Source organism: Melospiza melodia, chromosome 1, assembly GCF_035770615.1.
Source record: "Melospiza melodia melodia isolate bMelMel2 chromosome 1, bMelMel2.pri, whole genome shotgun sequence".
NCBI lineage: Eukaryota > Metazoa > Chordata > Aves > Passeriformes > Passerellidae > Melospiza > Melospiza melodia.
The window spans coordinates 34,451,960-34,472,270 of record NC_086194.1 but is presented as its reverse complement, the minus strand read 5'-3'; the positions used below and the strand labels follow the sequence as shown (position 1 = coordinate 34,472,270).

Genomic DNA, 20,311 nt, shown 5'->3' with positions numbered 1-20,311 from the left:
CTGCTCTCAGAAATGTGCTGTATACGCACACGCAACAGTCTTTGAATAAGTAACATCTGTAATGTTATATTTTCTCTGATTAATGAAGAGAAAAGTATTAGATCTCCTGAGTCCTTAAATACTGTTCTGCAATTATGCTACAGCTGATCTTTATTGTTTGAGCTGATTATTCAACTCATTTTGTCATGATTGTCTGAAGTTGCTTCTTTAAAAAATTTGGTCTTGCTATTAACAACTATTATTAATTACCCTTATAGAAGGCCTGTGTCTGCAGCAGAAATGTTGCGCTTACAAGTTCAGTTTTATCCAACTTTGGTTTAAATTGTTTGTTCCTGCCATTTCTCTGCAAGCTCCAGGGATGATCTGAAAGGTAGTGTATTTATCAATACTACTTCAGAATTTGTTATGTGTAATGCTGAGGTTTGGAGATAGATGAATAAAAGCAAACCATTTAAAATGCAAATGTTGTCCAAAACAGGAAGAAAGTTGTACCAGACCCATTTGTTTGGCATAAAAGCTCAAGGCTTCCTTAAGGGAAATGAATGAATATTGCAGAGAACTGAATCTGATTAGGATGAAAAAATCATGACTAAAGTCTAAAGTATGTGTCTACTGAGAAGGATGTAAGAGTGGTTTCAAGGCATGCACCTCCTCACTACGCTTTTGGAAAACCTACCCCAAGCATCTGACAGAACAGGGAGATCTGGTGTCATAGGCTTTGTTACAAATTATGATGGCATACTAAAGCTGCCGTAAAAAAAGGTAGCAGGAGCTCCAGACCTCAGGTCCCAGCAGAGAATCCAGAAGCTGGCATTAGGCACTGGGACTTTCTCTCCAAGAGCACAGAGGAGAAGGCACAAGCACAGAGGAACATCCCCTCCTTCAATGGAGCCTGCATCCTGGGACAGGACTGCTGTGCTGTCATGTCTTCCCTTTGGGGACCAACTGGATTACACCACATACTCCTTCTTCCTGTATGTGAGGGTTTCCTTTAGAAAAAAAAAAAAAAAAAAAAAAAAAAAAAGCCAATTTTGTACAGCCTAGTCTCTCAAACTGTTTGGAATTCCTAGCTCCTAGTCCTTGTTTCCTTGATTTTTCTTTGTGTTAATGTTTAGAGTCTGGCATCAGTTGAATAAAATGTTTCTGGGATTAGGCAATTGCTGGACAGAGCTTCTTTGGAGGATAGATGCGTTGCCTCTGCTAGAATTCTGCCTGAGATACCTTTACTGATATATAGACAGGCCTTGTGTGAGGGGCAGAAGGGATTTTAAAATTACACCATTGGAAATACAACAGGAGAGAGAAGCAGTAGCGTTCTCTTACCTATAATGTTGTGTTACTGCAAAGACAAGGAAGAAATATGCAAAACCAGTGAATGATTAGAGCACAGAAAAGTTTAATGTAGGTATTTTAAGTGAGGCAGATAAATGCAAGAGGAATTAGATGTGTTATACAAAGCATCAAAAAGAAGAGCCATGAAAAAAACAGCTCTTTCAAGGAAATAAATTCTGTTTAGCAGAAACTACCTCCTTGTTGAAATGTCTGTCCCATTAAGTCATCAGTCTGTGTGGTAAAGCCAAATCACACGAATGTTAAGAGACTAACAGACTAAACAAAACTATCTGTGACAAAATAAAGGATAACTGGGCCACCACAACTTTAATGCAAGAGACAAATTCAGAGTTGTGAAGGTATTTGAAACACAGCAGAAAGCACATTTTCTTAATCCAAGTATCTAATAAGCACTGAAAGAATGAAGCATAGGATTGGAAACACATGCCCAAACAATGTGTGACTGCAGGGGGAGGCATGGTGCAAAGACCAGCTGTGTTTCCAGTACCCCTGGAGAGAACTGACACCATGCAAAGGTGTTGGCACCAGTCTCCAATAGGAAAATGCAGCTGGAGGGTGAAGCTCTGTTAATGAAACAAAAGTTTTACTAAGTCTCTTAATTGAATCTGCGCTGGTATATTCTATAGCTGGTTGTCTTCTGACACTGCATAGAAATGGATAAAAAGTGAAGTCCAAACAGACATTGGAGCTGAATGTGACATGATCACAGCAAGCGCTGTGCCCAAAATTTAAATTCAAAGCTCTGCACATTTCAAACAGCAAGATCAAAATGAGTCTGTTTGGCAAAGCTGTTCTGGCCTGCCTGCTAACAGATAGGAGTGCTGGAAATTGTGGAATAGAAAGTCCCAAGTGTGCTTGATTGAAGAGCAGTCTGCAAACACAGATGATCAAATTGAGTAGATAACCTATCTATGGAATTGAATTCTAGACTTCCTTTCAAAGAATGCCATGGGACATGGAAGAATACAGGGTGCAATAAAGGTGTGTAGCAAATTTTGTATGTCTGACACCATTTCAAAGAGGGTGGGAAAAAAATCAGTTAAAATTAATAGTTTCTCCCAGGCAAAGCCATAGAAAAAATAATGTAAGATGCTATCAACAGAGAATGACAAGACAACAAAACAATTAATTGTCACAAAGGGGTTTTTTCTATGTCTGCTTTATTAAGGAAGAATCTCTCTTAATAGTTTTTGCCTTTTTTTTTTATAATTTATTTTATTGGCAAAGATATTTGCATTTTTCTGACAGACTCTGAATGCATTGATTTAATCCAGATTCTAATATAAAAAGGAAACTATTTGAGTCTAACCTTATTTAATAATTTGAAAGCCAGATAACTAATAGATCAACAGAAGAGACAGTCCTCACCTAAGGGAGAACTATCACAGTTCCTCCAGCAGCTCTCCTATGAGTCACCTCTGCTCATTAATTTGATCAATATTTTCAGGGGAGGAATTGCTGGAAAAGAATGTGAATTTCTTTAGACATAAATGTATTTTAAGGACTCGTCACTTTTACTAAATTACCTGAATCACATGGTCAATGGTCCCACATTTGCTTCCACATGTGGCTTTATCACTGGATATGGATCTGGAGTAGCATGCAGTTGAAAGACTGAAACCTCTGAAAGACTGAGAAAAACTGAACATGAACCTTCAAGGTGATGTGGTAGCTCATAGTGGTAACTCAAATGGAGGTAACAAGTAGAGAGGATTTTTAACTATCTGTAGCATAAATCCATCATTAGAATTCAACCTTCACTTTGAAAACATTGCAGACTTATTGGAAGAATATTCAGAAAAGTGCTGGAATAACTATCCAGATTCAAGATACAATTTAAAATTTATTTTAGTGCATCCATGTACTTTCACTTCTAATTTGTCATCACTGAATGTTGCATTGAAGATCTCCATGGTGGCATAAAGTGACATGAGATCGCTGAAATCTCTAGGGAATGTAAAGTCACCAGAAAAGAGCTGACTTGAAATATAGTGATACCAACAAATCCCTAAGCTATCGACTAAGGGCTATGGGATGTACCTATCCTCTGCTAAATCAATTGCTCAATGTCTTAGGCTTTCCAAAGCATGGTACCAAAGTGGAAGCAGAGATAAAAGTGCCGCAATTGGTTATCTGTCAAGCTGCAAACAGCCAAAAAGACATGGAAGTGACCAAGATGATCATGTCACAAAATGGGAATCAAAACACTACATAAGCAGAAACTTTGTGAAATCATCCTGTGAGCATCATCCTCAGCAAATTGTGGTAGAGGGTTAAAGAAAGACTTTGGGGATTTGAGAAGAAAGCAAGGGAGGTGGCTAGATGAATCTGAATCCATAACAACTTTTTAGAGGCTCTTCCACACTTGCAAATTAAGACATTGTTCTCAGGACTTAGCTTCTGGTCTGAAGTTGAACTTTTGCTTCAGTGGAAGAATATGGAACACGTAGTAATTGGAGGGAAGTTGCATGAAGAGTGTGTCTTGATCATGGGTAAGTGGAGTGGCTGGGAATCAGATAGAACAGCAAGAGGGTTGTAGTACAGTGACTCCAAGGAAGACTGCTGCAACGCACAAACATTTCCAGTTGCAAATATGACACAAAAAACGACAAAGTTTTAGTCGATGCAACAAAGAATATGAAGAAAATTAATTCTTTGGATTATTCTAGAAAAGTGGTAGGGTGTATGGATAGCACAGACAGAGAAGAGGAGAGCTTTATCAGTGACAAGATAGCCATCAGCACTAGCACCCGATGGGGGTAGTCATGTGAACAGTGAAAGGAAGGAGGAAATACCAACTTGGTAATTATAACTTACAACCAACTGGTCTCAAAAGCATACGGATTGATGTACTAATTAACAAAGACCAGGGTGCTGACAGGTGTTCGTCAAAAACTGCCAAATTAAACCCAAGAATGGGGTGCTTTATACATTTGTCTGCAATATCTAGGCATAAAAATAGTAGCATCTGAACAAACCCAGTTCAGCATGTGTGCAACTTTATCTCATGCAGCTAGCAATAAACCATCACTGACAGTTTCTAAAAATTGTGGATAAATCCACATCTTGAAAGACATGATATCCAGCATAGGAAAAAAATTCTTTTTTGATCTTATTATGATGTATTAATTTTTAGGCTGGAAACTGGTGGGCGGCTGAAGGCCGGAAATACATTGCATATGAGAAATATCTGCATGGAGGGCAAGTTTCTGACTCCAGAACAGTCCTCAGAGAGAGTGAAATGAAGGCAAAAATCTGAAGTAAAAAATCACCATACAACATGCAGAGAGAACTGTATTACACAGCAATTAGCCTACATTTCATGTTACAAAACACAGGAAGTTGACAAGAGAATCTACAGACAACAGGAAAAATACAGGTATAGTATGCAGTAAAAGGGGTAAAAAGCAAAGTAAAGTATAGCAAAACCAAAAGAAATCCTCTCAACAGTGTGGGTCTAATGTTCGCTGGAAGTGCAAAATCAGTGTTTAAATCTTCAAAAAGTTGAAAATCAGAGTGATTTAATTTTAATAAAAGAAGGAGATTAAGCACTTTTTAAAATATTATTAACTAAAGAAGATATTAAACAATGCTAACTGAGTTAGAGAAATAATCAGTGAATTTGAAAATTCTTTAAAAAATAAAAGAAAATAACAGTGAAACTGATAAAATATTAATTTAATAACTTGCCTTCCTTTCCCAAATAAGTCAATCAAGATAGTTTTTATGAAAAAATATGTCTTGGCATTGCATGTCTGATTTATTTTTTAATGAGATTATGGGGTTAGTTTATACATGTCTCAGCCTAGGCTTCTGTAAGGAATTTATCCCTAGACATTCTAATCTTAACATATTGTATGGTATTCCTACAGTACCCTCAATCAGTAGGTGCCAGCAACTATTTAAAGCAAGTTAAAAGTGACCTAACTGGAAGGGCACAAAAGAGTGCCAGTGGTATAGACATCATCATGAAATGGGATTATGGCTAACATGATTCTGCACAGACTGGGAGGTTCAGCACTACTGGCTGCTGTAATCAAGTGGTCAGAAACATGTATATACCTAATATTAATCAAATTTGTGCCAAAGATGCACTTGCCATATTATGTGGCACCTGCCTACCTATGCAGCTACCACCATGTCTCTGGAAGACTGTTCATACAGCAGAACTATGATATAGCCTTTATTTTATTATGAATCCCTTCTATTTTCCTCTAGTAAATCTGTTTTCTGGGTATCAGGTCAGTCCTGTAGCTAAGGTGCATGAAAGTCACAGAGAAATTGGAGCTGACAAAAAAAAATATTCTAAATATTGCAAAATACAAAATAAGACATTTAGGAACCCAGTCCTTACATATTGAGCAACACATCTGAGAAGACACAAGTGGAGAAAAGCAGAGTTATAGTGAAGCAATGTGTGAACAAGCAGACCTATGTCAGTGCTGCAGAACTGCATCTGGGCTACTGCAGTTCTTGGTTGCTTGGACAAGAATTATTAAATAGAAATAAAAAGACAGGCTGCTGATGGAACAAATGCAAAATACCCTGATACTGTGTAGGTAGTTATGGCTTTCATGCTTTGAGAGAGGAGGCTGTAAAATTGGTGATAGTGTAAGAGAAAGCCTCACTCAGAGCTCAGTAACTGGAGAAAGGGTCTCACACAAATTTCAGGTTTGCTTAGGTTGTCAGAGCAAAGATAGAGAGGTATTTTACTACCATATGCAAACTTCTTTAATGGAAAATGCTGGATAATGAAAGTTCAGTAACGTAGCTGAGAAGAACAGAAGGATAAATTCCTGAACAAGTTTTATTAGAAATGAAGAAACATGGAGACTTTCTATTTTTCTGGTCTATTCTGTTTGCTTTAACCAATGAGTCATGGCTAACATACACTATCAAGATTCTCCATAAACTGGTAAGTCAGGTCACATCAAGAACCTGTTTTGAAAGTCAAATATATCATACTGCACTCAGTAAAAATTAACTGGAAGAAATCTAATGGTCTGTGATGTACAGATCAAACCTTAGATTCCTCCAGATTTAACCTATCAGTTTATAAAGAGGAAGTTTAACAAGTCTAGGAAATAACTAATTGTGCACTTACAATATGATGATGTAACAGCAAATCTGATTTCTGCTGGTGTGCCAGAATACAGGAGACATCAAGCATCCCTTGCTGGAGGGGTGGTTATGACAAACTGAAACGACATGCACACAGATGCTCTAATTTACAGCTGCTATTTCAAGGAAAGGCTGTTGAGAGAATCATGCTCCCGCATAAAAAAGTGATTGGGGCTATGAGGGTAGATGATTTTGCCCTTGGTGGAGTTCTATGCCAATATGTTGTTGCCATAGCACCACGAAGCCCTGCATTCCAGTGTAGAGCTGTCACTCTAATTGCATAGCAGGGCTTTGAGAAGTTTAAAGTCAGACCTTGGAATATCTTCCTTTTGGCTAAAGAGTGAGGCTGTCACTGAAGACTGAGTAAACACAAAAATTGGCCTTGGCTGTAGGAATTGCTTAAGATTCTGAACACGGTAAAACTTTGTGATGTGGCTGATCATCACTTGCTCCAAATCTCTGGTGACTGCCCCTTTGTGTGTTAAGTGCAATTTGGGTTTGGCTGGGCAACCTTGATTTGGGGAATATCCTCTGGGACAATGCCAGGGAAATCAGCACTGGGAGCCAGCACAGAGACCGCCAGCATTTCTGATTCCTGCATTTGGATCTGGAGAATCCACAGCAAACTCCCACCAGTGAACATGGCTTTCTTTTTTTCCATGGAACAGTATCAGAAATGGAGGTCATGATGTCCTTTATCCTGTCTTGCACTATTATTTTGCAAATGCTTGCACACAGCCCTTGAGATACAAGTGGCAACTGGAATATAATACAAAAAGTCAGTAGATGGGTCAGACACATGGATAGTGACTGACCTAATGGCATCAAAAGAAAGGAATCATAATTAGTGACGCTGCTGCTTTCTTTTTCTTGGAGGAGCTGGTGTCACGATCTGATGTTGGATTAGATTAACTGGGGACACAGGGATGCAGGAATAGTTGTCTCCTTACCATCAACACACGATTCAGTTTCTCAATGCTTCAGTACAGCTCTTTTGTAAAAACCTGCCTTTGTGACCCAAATGACACACAGGCTTTCAGGTGGGAAGCTGAGACTGCCAAAGCAGAGTGAGGGGGTATAAGGTCATGCAGCCTCTACTTTTTGGTGCCTCAGGAGCCAGAGTTAATGGGCAGTAATGCACTGCTTGGGGCTGAGAGTGGCTCAGACATTCAAACTTGTCCATTTGCCTAAATTCATATCTCTGCTAAAACAGGAGCAGGTTTAGCAGAGCCAAACCAGCACCAGCCAACAGGCTGAGTGCTCTTCCTCCTCCAGAATAGACCCCACTCCACATTTCAGGTGGCTGAAACGGGAGCATAAACATTGGCAAAGTTAGGAATTTCCCTCACCCTCTCCCCAACCTTTTTTTTTCCTTCTCTTTTCTGCAGGATTTTCACTTCATTTTTAGTTGTGAGAGGAGGCAAGATTGTGCTACTACACAGCTATTATATAATAAATCAGACCTTTTGAGTTTGGATTAAATTTTACTTCAAGTCATTTATGGAAAGTGATTTTGGACCCTATGACTCAGTGTCTCCACATTAGAGAAAACTTCCATCCCTGCAGTACACAGGCTTGAGTAAACGTTAAAATAATTGTAGGATAATTCCCAGGAGTAATTAATATTAATTGTGTGGATTTAGTAGTTGCTTTATTTGTTCTGAAACTCATCTTTGATCCTGTACTGCAACAGAAGTAAGCAAACTTCTTCTCTGTAGGCAAAGATGCATTTTAGGACAAGTTAGAACCTTCAGAATTTGGTGCCAGGCAAGCAAGACAAAGAGAGTAAAATGTTCATTTAATACAAATTCAGCAAGGTGAGAACGTGCTATTGAGAAAACTGGCTGACCAGGCTGAGAGGGTCTGTTCCCTTGAATAAGAAAAGGAGAGTACTCATCCCGGTGCAAAGTAAGGTTTCTCTGTAAGGACTGGGCATGTGGGATTTTCAGGCTGTGATTTTTGGCGGCAGTGCATGACCCACTTACACATAGCTTCTGGGGACTGTACATAAAAGATGCCTCTAATGGAACCCTGTATTGCATGTGGTGAAATGACATTTTAACACTGAAAACATGGCTTCAGAAGAGCAACTAAAATAGTTCAGCTTGCAAATATCGATCAGAGATGCTTTCTTGTAAAAATTCTGGTGGTTTAGTTTTGAGGTGTACCCGGGTACTAGGGATTGATGGCTCCCGAAACAGCCTCGAACCGCTTGCCTTCCCCAGAGACGCCTCTGTAAACAGCGAGTTTGAGAAGTCAGCATCCTTTCTGTTCTGCCAAATTGATTTCCTTATTAATCAAAAAAATCTCATCTTCCTCTGGCTTCAGGTGATTTTTTTTTCTTAAAACTTTTTATGACTACCCGAAGAAAGAGAAAAAAAATTAAAAGGAGAATAAAACAGAAGAAAACCAGAATTACTTTAAGGTGAGCTTCCAATGACTTCTTGCTCCTTTTGACGGTTCTTGTCAACTACGAACTTTCCCCCCGTCTCTCTCTCTCTCCCTCTCTCTTCGAGCACCTTCTGATCTCAGAAAGGTATTTTATTCTTTTGATGAATGAAGCGATCAATTTTTCTTTCGACCAAGCATTTTTGGTTTAGAATAAATTGGCGAAGCGTTTTCCTCCCTCCCTGTTAGAGTGTTTGCTTTGTTTCCTCCTCCTCCTCCTCTTCCTCCTCCCCCAAGGTAAATCTAGACCGCTGTAACGTCATCTATATATACAATCGCTGTCATTCAAATAAGACGTTTTATCAAGCGTCTTTAAATCTGCAGTCAGCCTCATTTAACCTCTAAAATTACGCTTAACGGGCGACCTTCATTAGCCAAATTGGAAGGAACGTGCGGTTTGTGTTAAGCAGCGTCGTTTCCACGCTGGTGACCCCCCCTCCGCAGCCGGCGGGGAGGGAGAGGGGCGCCCATGGCCGGGGTCGGGATAAATGTGGGAGCAGCTGCATCCCCCGTCCCTCCCTGCCTGGGCACACGGGTGTCCGTGGGCACTGAGCTCCCCGGGGCGGCGTGCAAGCACTTGGCCTCGGGTTTGCTCCGTCGTTTCCCCGCTCCTTCTCGGAGGGAGAGGGACGCAGGATTCCTCCCGCCCGGCCGCATTATTTATCTGTTACCTTGCGAGCGGGCAGAGCTTGCCGAGAGAGCTCTCGCCGCCTCAGCTCCCGGGTTGCCTGTCCCAGAGGACGCCAATTAAAGGCACTAATTGGACAGCGATACATCAAAGTCTGTCGCTGAGACCGGCTCCTTGGAGCTCTGGGGGTCCTGTAGGCAGGCTTTGTTTTAGGCACTGCTCCAGCTCCCCGTGTCGGGCTGCGCACTGCCCTGGCCCGCTCTGCCGCTCGAAACCCTCGCGTTCCCCAGCCCAGCAGTGCCCGTGGGTCACTGCGCCCCACGCTGCCCTTTCCAGTGAGGAAAAACTGCATTGGTGCCCCCGGTTCGCCGGGAGCACGGCTCACCTCGTGTTGACCCACCTGTGCTGACCCTCCACACTCCCACCCGTGAAACCCGTCCCTTCGTGAGCCCCTCGTCCCCAGCAGGGACACAGGGCCGGAGGATCCGCGCTGCCCAGCGGAACTCGGAGCTCCCACCCTCAGGGTCCCTCGGACAGAGGATGTGGGGCCGGGTCCTACCCCTACCATACCTCAGGTTTTCCCTTCGCGCGGTATTCCCGGGGCCCCGGGGTAAGCCCCTTTGGGGCAGCAGGTGTTTCTCCGAGCCCGGGATCACCCTTTGAGTCTGGGCAGGAGCCTGCAGGAGCCCCAGACAGGGCTTCAGTGCCAGGGGGGCTCCAGGTACATGGGAGGTGTTTGGAGAAAGGATGAGAAGCGGGAGGAGGCAGTTATAACCCGGGATCCTGACAGCAAATGTCTGGTCTCTTCGTTGCTTTCCAACCCTTTTTCGAGAAATTAAGCAATTCTCCATATTATGAAAGTGCTTTATTTCAACTTTATTGACCCTGAGTTATTCGGGACCTCGGGTTTTCCCAGGTGAGGCTGCTCCGAGCCCGGAGGAAAGAGCCGGCGCTTCCAGGAGCGGTGCAGTGATGCTTTGTCGGCTCCATCCCGAGCAGGGCGAGCACCGCGCCAGAGGGAACCTGGCTGTGCGCAGGGGCATTCGCAGAGCTCGGCCTGAAACAGGGCTTCTGGCACACACATGTATTTATATATCTCGATAGGAGCCAGTCAGAGGCAGAAAATGACAGGTCTCCCCGCAGGAGAGCTTGGCATCCCCGGGCTGAGCAGAGGCGCGGTTTGCTTATCCTTGCGTGATTAAAAGCTGCTTTTTAACGTGTCCTTTCTGAGGCCATCGCCCTCGGGAACAAAGCACGGCTCCGCAGAGACTAGACTGGGTGGCCCACGAAGGAGTGCGGATGGCTGTGCTGAAGGGCATAGGACCCGATACGGCAGGGATGGAGTTTGGTGATGGTCCCCTTTATCCCCACCTGCAGCTCCGTTCCTCTGCTCAGACCGGCGAGGATGTGTCGGGAGAGCGAGGAAGTGTTTGATGGTTTACTGCCCACGGAGGCATTTGTTTTTCCTTTTGCAAACTCTTCTCTTTAAGTAATTGTTCCTGTTAAGAGTGTATACCTTTCACTGGGCTTCACCGCGCTATAAATAATCTCGATGAAGATGCAAGGATATGACTTTCACAAGATTGGACAATTGATTAAATCTGTGACCTGCAATTGCGAATAATCTTGGAAGGCTATTTAAACAGATGAAGGCCTAAATTGTCTTGCTTGTATCTGAATTAATTTCTCATTCATCATCATTATGGAGTGATTGGTTCTATTCAGGCTTTGCAGCCTGCTGGAACGAAACTGGATTTAAATGAGACTGTAACACAATTTAAATGCTCCCCAGATTTAACGAGGCCAATCGAGCAGCTGCAATAAACACAAATATTTTTCTAAACAGCCTTGTTTTAAATAATTACTTAATACTTTCATGTGATGTTCTTAAGTGGCAATTTCTGTCTCTGAAGTCCCAGGCACTTCTTTGCAGAGAGGGCAGCAGGGAAAATCACATCATGTGTTTGCTCTGCATGTATATGTGCAAGAAATACACCAATTGAGATTATTTAAAGCGAGGTTTGTAAATATTAGTGTAAACCTGCGCTACATTCTCGGTCGTAGATACACTCAGAGTAGGTGATTTAAAAAAAAAAATTTACAAAGTGGGGTGGGAACAAACGGTGAATTGGAGGCCAGAGGTTGTGATCTATTTGTTTTCTTGGTAGGAGATTCTGAACTAGCTATTTCTTCTTCCTCCTACCTGAGAGAGAGAGAGGAAAAACTTCCTAAACCAGGGACCAGTTCCGGCAGGGATCTACCCGGACCTATCGTAACCGCATCCCTGCCGCAGTACCGGCTCTCCAGGGTCAGGACGGGACGCTCCCAACTCACAGAAGGAGAAGCGAGACGATCTGAATGAAGCAGGCAATGTGTACGGGGCTCCGGGTAGAAGGGTGAAGCAAAAAGCGCGTGGGGCTGGTTTCTCTCCCCCTTGACTTCCACCCAGGAACCTGATGCGCCTAAATGAAGCCATTTGTGTTAAAGAGACTTCAGCTCATCCTGACGTGGGCTTTACCCCAGGGTGACACTATTGTAAGAGGCAGGACAGCGAGCCTTGGGGTGACATATGGTGGAGGGTGTTTTCAGGGGCTAAACTCGGTAGTAAAATAAAGTAGCCGGGCGAGCAGAGAATAATAGAAAACAAAAGGATCTTTCAGATAGACAAGCCAAAAAGCTAAAGGAGCCGCATGCTTTTCTGCAGGTGCTGGCAAATGACCGAGCAACCCAGCAGAAAACGTGAAATATGGAGAGACGATTTGCCAATGATTTAGGCGCTGAAGTAAAGCATAGTGCTGGGAAAGCAGATCCGATCCAGTTTAATCACACAACCTTAATAAAAACATATAGTCTGAGACGGGAACGTAAGCGTCAGTCTCGTTGCTATTTCACTTAATGGTACAGGAGGTGACAGATAAAACACAACAAAGATGGGTTGAGTGATTTGATAGTAAAGGACCAATTTAATGCGCGAGTTACAGCGCTGCTCCCCGGGATCGTTTAGGCTTAACCCGTTCTCTAGAGCTCATCTTCTTCCTCTTCTGGTCCTTTTTTTATTAGTAGTATTATTATTCAGTTGTTTAAAATGAGCATTATCCCAAACATATGCAGTGCAATCAGCTCGGTCACACTTACAAGAACACGCTTTAATAAGGCAATCAATCAAACGCTAACAAGGCGCGGGGGGGTGGGAGGCACCGCCTTTAGGAGCTGAATTTGGCTGGCCAGGGACCGGACCCGATGTAGCACATGGGGTACCCCGAAGAAAACTCCGCTCCCGCTGGTGACAAGGGGCCAGGTGCCCATCGCCGCCTCCCCCGGGGCCTCACCCCGGCTCCTCTAAGGGTCTCATCCCCGACCAGGGCGAGGCCATGGAGTCCTGCCTGCCTGCCTGGTGGCGGTGGCTCGGGGCCAAAGGCAGAGCTGCTGCCGGCGGGTGCCCCGTGTGTGCCCTCGCCGCCGTCAGCGCCCCACGCGTGCCCGGAGCCAGCGCCCCACGTGGGGCCGCGGACACCACCCCCGGCGGCGAAGGTGTTAACGGCATCGGCCCCACGCAGCAAATGGAAAATTTCATTATGAAGTAATGAGTAATTCCTCCCACTGAGATGTATTGTTATATCTTCCACTTCAATTTAGGAGCACAGCGGCTCAATTACCTAGAAAATACAGTCAATTAAAGGCTGCTGATTGGACACGAGGACGGATCATCGATCTTGTACTTTCCAATATCGCTCCAGACACCTCATTTTCCCTCCCCTATTAACTGAAAATACTCTTGGCATTACCGCGACCCGCAGCCTATTTACCTGTCGCAGGCAATCTCTGCCCTGTGACCGAGCCGCGGAGAAATTCACAGCCACCCTTTGCCGCAGCATCCTCCGGGAGCGGGCGGCTCCGGAGCCGGGGGACAGAGGGACACGCCGGCTCCCTGCCTCCCGCTCGCTCCCCGTTTGCTCGGGGGGATGTCCCAGTCACGGGTGAAGTGGTTATCAGAGGCTTAAGTGCTCTGTTTCTCTCACACGCTGCTAGATATATAAAATATAGGTATTTGTGCGCCAGCCGATGGCATGTTCTGAGCTGGTCACTCTGCAAGAGCAAACTCTGCCGCCATCGCAGCAGCAGCCTCGGCCGGACCTTGGCCTGCGCTCCCGCCCAGCAGGTGCCCGTGCCTGGCCCGGGAATGAGGGGTCGTGGGCTACGTGAGAGACCCCATTTTTGGGGGATAGCGCTCATCTGCCGTCCTACCCCTCCCCGACATCTTCAGCGCGCCCTGCTCCCGGGGTTGCCGGGGGAATGGTACCAAGCACTGGCCCCGCAGCTCCTATTTTATCGGACTGGTTCTTCTGTCTGCTAAAAAACAAAGTAAAAGAGGGGGAAAGGCTTGCAAAGCTCGGATATTGTTCGGTTCTCCCCTTGGACGCTGTTTACAATTGTTATTTCCGGGGGAGGACGGGGCCGGGGAATCTATTTGTGAGTGTCCAAAAAGGGCCATTGCTTTCATGTCCACGAGGAAATCTCATTTATAAAGGGTGGAATAATCTGGCGTTAATGATTTAAAGATCGTGACTTTGGATAGGATTTTTAAAAGCTGTAATAAACAATATTTTTTATTGAAAAAAATATGTCCTGGCACGCCCGTGTCTCTTCCCTGCTCTCCATCCGCTATAGGGAAAACGCTGCTATGCACTCCCTCTCCTAAAGACAAAAAGTCTCCGGTGTGGCAGTAAACCAGAGGCTTCTGAGCTTCTGAGCAATTTAGTACAAAGTAGATACAGAGGTGTCAACAAGTCTTTGTTCTGTCCAGCATTTATTTTCCTGCTTGTTGAACTGTAACTATTAGAAACTGCACGGTGAAATTCGTCTTAAGCAACGTTTTAACCTTTTTTTTTTTTTTTTTTAAGCAAGCACGACAACAATATGGGTGAGAGGTTGTTAAATCGTTATTATCGGTTTTTGGTGTTGTTATTTTTGTTGCTATTAAGTTTTATTCCGACATGGTAACAAATTATGGCAGTGTATTTTTGGGCTATTTTAAAACAGAATGAAATAAATAATGTCGGTTTTGGAAGAAACCACTATCCAGCTCCGTGCCCGTGTTGGTTTTTTGTTTTTTGTTTTTTTTTTGTTTTTTGTTTTTTTTTTTTTAATTTAGGGTTACAGAAATCCAAGCAAAAGCAATTATGCTACCTTCTTCCGAAATACCTCTTGGATAGGAAACGGGTGGGCGACTTTGTGGAAGAAATACTCTTTAAGAAGGAAGAGTGACCAGTGTGGAGGACACACACAAATGCAAAGATCAGGGATGGAGAAAGAAACCCGACAAATGAAATAATTACTTAAAAAATAAAATTTAAAAAAATAATAAAGAGAAGACACAGCAAGGAGAAGGCAGTGAGAGAACTGAAGGCTGAAGTACAAAGGAAGGGAAATCGCCTTTGCTCCAATTTGCAGACTGTTGATTGTCTGAAGGAGTTGTGCTCCCTGTCACCTCTAATCTCTTCCCTTGGCGGCTTGTTAGCGTTTGGCACGGGGTCTTTGCTCGCGGAGCATTGTACATTCGATATTCAAAAACCCTCTTTACATATACATCACTTGCTAATTTCGTCAGTGTGTGCACATTTCAGCCACTGATAATAGGACATTGTTATTTAAAGGACAAATAATAGCTCTGACCCATAAAGAGGCAGGAGCTCGTATTTTTTCCCCTGCCAGTTCCAGTCTGCCTCTTAAAAATAAAATTTGGAATGAAAGAGGAATTGAAACGCTGGATTTCTGCTCACAACGAAGGACGAGACAAGGGAGGGTAAAGAATGCAATTAAACCACGAAAGTAATGTACAGAATGACAGGTTTTCTTTATGGTAAAGCATTGTTATTTTCCATAGAGACAACAGGATAATACTGCCGAGTTGCAAACCGGAAACCTTTTGGGGCTTGTTTTTGTTGTTTGCCTGTTGTTTTTATTTTCTGAACACTGAGGGATTACATCTTTGCTTTCTTCATGCGCACAAGACGTTTCGTTATCAAGATAGTGTTTCTTTCAAGTATTTCAGATTTTCATTCTCCGCCTCATAGATTTGTGCGTAAGGTTTGTTGTGATCCGCAGAACCCCCAGCCCTTGGGAAGAAGTCTATCCACGGAAAAGAAAGTCCCAGCACATTTCTGTATGTGGCTGGCTGGACCGTATTTCATTCGAACTGATTTTCTTCCTCCTTCGTGCCTAAATTCCCTCTCAGAGATAAATCATTAGTAATACTTTCCTTCTTCTTTCTATTATTTTTCCCCCCTTGGAATGTAAATCCTTTTAAGACTGAGCTATTTTTAGTCTCTTTTCTTCTTTTTTTTTTCTTTTTTTTTTCGGGTTTTTCTGTGGGTGTCCGCGGCTGAGGAGAGAACACGATTAAATAAACATGGGCTGTAGGTACATTAACTCGAAGAGAAGTCCGGGAAAGGGATGAGTATTTCATAACCCTGAGACAAAGGTTTATCTCGTTAAAGGTACTTCTTCTCTCTGGTCCATGGAAACTGAGGTGGCTTTGCTCAGCACAGAGGGCGTGAAAGTGAGAAAGGAGTCAGTCCTGGTTGTGGCCGAGCAGGTAAAGTCTGATCCGGAGGGTCTCTGCGCCAGCCCGTTGGACTGGCCGCTGTGGCATGCCAGGCAGGAGCAGGGGCTGCCCCCGGCGCTGCTGAGTCCATGAGTCGGGGCAGGGTAGAGAGAGGGGTGTCTGAAGGCGCACAGCAGTTCAGGTCTCGGGTACGGGTGGGACAGGACCCTGAAGGTGTCCAGAGGCCTCAGGGGGGTACTGAAGGGGGTGGCGGCCGAGGCCGATGTGGCGCCGATGCCCATGTGGGAGTAGTAGGGCAGGGGCAGGTGGGACGGGAATGGGTACGGCAGGTTCCCGGTGGCTGCGGCGTGGCTCATCATGTACGTGTAAAACGCCGGGTCGGCCGGGTGAGGCCAGGTCATGGCCAGTCGCTGCCTCTTGTCCTTCATCCTGCGGTTCTGGAACCAGACCTGCGGACAGAGGAGAGGCGAGAGCCGTCACCCGCCGCCGCTCTCCGCCGGCCCCGCTCCCAGGGCGGTGCGGCCGACGTGGGTCTGCCGGAGAGCGGAGACCGGCGCCAGCCTTCCCTCCTAGAGGGACTTGTCATCACGTACAGAGGGATCAGTTAAGCCCCTATAAAAACCTACAGGGAGACCCGGAGGAGCAGCCCTTTCAGGGCGCTTGTTTTCCTCTTTGCTTGTTAGGGCTTGTCCTGTCACCCCCCGTCCCTGGGTCCCGGCCAGCCGGGCGGCTCTGCCTCATTGCTGCCCTTTCGCATCCACAACTACCTGGGCTCGTTGCTATGGGGTTTATTTTCATGTGCAAATGTTTTGGAAAAGGCAAAGCAAAGCGAGATCGAAACAAGATCTGCTGCTGGCTTTCCCTTCCCTCCCCCAAGAGCTGAGCGATATTTGGACTGAAGCGAAGGAAGGATTAAAAATAATCTGCTAGGGAGAGGGCAGATTAGCGGCGCTGGCCGGGATGGCTCCGGGAGCCGTGTCCCATCTCCCGCATTGCTGCAGGGTGCGGGCAGGGCCAGGAAAGGGGCGGGAGGCGGGGGGAGCTGAGAGGGAGGGTTATGCTGGCGAAGTGCTTTCCCGAGTTTTGCAAGGAAGTTTGGCCATACAGATTTATATCGTGCTAATTGGAAACATGTCCGAGCTGCGTGTACCTTGATGGTGGTTTCTGGCAGATTTAGAGCAGCCGCCAGCTCACATCTCCGGGGCCTGGACACGTAATTCTCCCGGTAAAACTCCTTCTCCAGCCGGGCGATCTGCTCGCGGGTGAAGGCGGTGCGGTAGCGGCGCATCTGGTCGCTGGCGCTGCAGGCCAGCGAGCCCTGGGAGCCGCCGCTGCCTCCGCTGCCCTTGGGGTGATCCCCCCCGCCGCTGGGGCTGCCGGCCAGCGCCTCGGAGCACGGCCCTGCGGGGGGAGCCCGGAGCAAAGACACACGCTCGGAGGCGGGCGGGCACGCAGGGATGCTCGCCGTCCGCCTCCCCAGCGAACCCACCTCGGCCCCCCGTCCCATCCCATTTCGCGTTTCCCTGCCTGGCCCGGTGTACTGAGGGCATTGGGGTACTGACATCCAAGAAGGACCGGGGAGGAGGGCAGCGAGAAAGGGGATGAAACTCCGCCTGAGGGTTTGAGAGGGGTTTAATTCACTCTGGCTGGGAGGTTACCTGTCCCCCGCCCTCGCCGACACACACCTCCCGCAGTGGCGGTGTCTGCTCGCTGAGCCTCACACCCGCTGCCCGCACCGGGAAACCGGAGCGCCGCAGCATCCCCCGACCCCGAGCGCCCGGAGAAGGCAGGTGTGCCCGCCATCCGTGCGGCACCGCTCCGCTGCTCCAGCCTCCGGGCCAGCAGGGACCCAGGAGCGGGGCAGCCAGCAGACAGACTGTTCCCTCTGAGGGGAAGGTGAGGCCTTGGGGATCTCCGCTCAGACTCCAAAGAACAGGACAGGATGTTTTCAACCAGCCTCTAAGGGATGAGGGAGGACAGACAGCCCTCTCTACGCTTCCCGGCTTCTTGAAGTGATTGAGGAACGGGGAGGGGGGAGAAGTGTGTTGTTGTCAGGGTAGGGACGTCTTTGCCAGGCTGGGAAGGTGGGAATAGGGAGTGGGGAGTGGGGGCAGGGGAAAAAGGGGCCTGTCCGCTGCCTTTGCTTTCAAATGCAACTCTCCCTCATTGTGCCCGAGACCAAAGGCAATTAATTCATTGGGACCATTTCCGAGCTGGCGCCACCGAGACATAGAAGTGACAAGGTAATTTGGACCTCTCTCTTTTTTTTTTTTTTTTTCTTTTTTTTTTTTTTTTTTTTTTTTTTTTAACCCAACGTGCAAACAAGGCCCTCACTACCGCACTTGGGGCTGGCATGAGTCGGCGAGAGATTTTACAGTCTTTATGGGCGCTTCCGCACTCGCCCGGGCACATTTCACCCTGCAAAACCACAAACAGCTCTTGGCCAGAAAACCCGTTTGATCTTACCCCCACACACATACATACAAAAAAAAAACACCCCGCCGGTGTGGAGGATCGTAAGGGATTTCCTGAAGTATGCACTGTCTAGGCGATGGGGAAGAATAAAAATAAAATAGAGCAGATTGAAGGGGAGAGCGCGTGGTTGTCCCGGCCAAAAAGATCCTACGGGACAAGCCGCAGACCTGACGCATCCACGGTGGGAAGCCTGGCTCCCCTCCAGGGACGCGGGGGCTGCCCGGTGTCGTGCCCTCTGACTCCCAAACAAGTCTCCCGGTGGCAGGGAGGTGAGCACTCGGTCAGGAAAGAGATCACACACGCGCAGACACACACACCCCCGATTTCTTTGCCCCTCGCTCAGCTGGCGAGAGGAAAATCCCCTCCGGCAGCCCCCCCGCCCCACCAGTGCTGCCACCCAGCCCCGGAGCGGACGTGGGGCCGGAGGCTTGGGAAGGAGTTGGGTACCTTTGCTGTGCTGGTACTCGGCGCTCCCCGTGGCGCAGTCCGGGGTGCAGCTCACCTCGATTTCCTCATAGAAATCCGACTCGGTGTCCGAGCTGCTCTGCTGCCCTTTGCTGGAGGGGAGCTCCGGGACGGGGGGCTGCTGTCCGGCCGAAAGCAGTGCTGCCGCCGCCGAGCGGCTCTCCGGCACCGTCCCTGTCCCTGGCAGCACCTCCACCTCCTCTTCGTCTTCTCCTCCGCCACCTCCTCCTCCTCCTCTCTCCCGGGACGCCAAGGGGCCAGGTCTGGGGCTGATGCAGTTCCGATGGATCATCTTCTCCTGCGGCTCCGCAGCGGGGCTCCCCACTGCTTCGGACAAATTAGGCACCCTCTTGCCAACTAGAGCGCCAAGAGTAGTCCCCTCCAGAAACATCACCATCTCCTTCCTGGTTTCCATTGTGGCTTTGCTTAAGGGAGGGGAGAAAAAAACCCCAGATCTCTTCACCCCCCTCCCTGCTGCTCCCGCCCCAGCCTTGTACAAACCCAGCAACCCTCTCCTGCCAATGCAGAGGAGCCAGCGGTGAGATAGGGTGACCTTGTGATGCGAGCGCTCCACTCTGCTATGCTGCTCTGGGAGGGATCACCATTGCCCTCTTCTTTCTAAGCTGTCATCCTCAATGGTGCAGTCGTCATTACAGTACCACCGGTGACGCCACACATTGATTGCCAGTGGATAAATAGAAACGTCTGCCATTGGGAAGATGAAAGGAAGAGCCGGAGCGAATGGGCTAAATGCGTGATGCGCCAGGTGTAGGAGCCTGAGATGGAGAGGGAAGTGTGAAAAAGAGATGCATATGGAGCTGCAAAGATGTTGTAACATGCGGAGAGAGTTCCGCGGGGGGAAGCCTTGCCTGACAATTAAATAGCCCTTTGACTGCTTTAAGCCACAACCTTGATGTAGAATTGAGGCGAAGATCCTTAGCTGCATCCTGGAAGTGAGAAGATACGTACTCAAGCCTCTTCCTTGGATGCATTATTTATTGCTGGCAATCAGCTTCCGCCTAACTGCATATATAAGGCTTCTAAGAATCCTTTGCAAACTTGAGGATAAAGAAATGCGCTGCTGACATTTGAATGTAAAAATAGCTTTGATTTCTTGCTCTGGGTCAATATCGGTTCCTATCGGTATAATTGCCATTGCTTTCTGTTTGCTGAGATTAAAATGTTAGTTTACAATTTGGAAATGCGGTTATATATTTATTGCTTTTTACGTGTGAAAAGATACAACCTACTTCACT

At 46.6% G+C, this 20,311-nt stretch overlaps 1 protein-coding gene across 1 annotated transcript; it reads right to left on the bottom strand.

Moving 5' to 3' along the window:
• Positions 1–15,908: 15,908 nt before the first annotated feature.
• On the bottom strand, positions 15,909–19,750 carry EVX1 (even-skipped homeobox 1). The gene is made up of 3 exons (XM_063176762.1): positions 19,038–19,750; positions 17,266–17,516; positions 15,909–16,564 (listed from the first exon to the last, which is right to left on the bottom strand). Exons 1-3 carry the CDS (start codon positions 19,468–19,470, stop codon positions 16,034–16,036), a joined length of 1,215 nt encoding a protein of 404 aa, XP_063032832.1. The 5' UTR covers positions 19,471–19,750; the 3' UTR covers positions 15,909–16,033.
• Positions 19,751–20,311: the final 561 nt, after the last annotated feature.

Excerpts from the sequence above, each read along its gene's own strand:
- EVX1 (XM_063176762.1), bottom strand. The coding sequence starts at position 19,470 with ATGGAAACCAGGAAGGAGATGGTGATGTTTCTGGAGGGGACTACTCTT. Across the intron at positions 17,517-19,037 it reads CGAGTACCAGCACAGCAAAG|GGCCGTGCTCCGAGGCGCTG; the intron begins GTACCCAACTCC and ends CTCCCCCCGCAG. Across the intron at positions 16,565-17,265 it reads TGCCAGAAACCACCATCAAG|GTCTGGTTCCAGAACCGCAG; the intron begins GTACACGCAGCT and ends CTCTGTCCGCAG.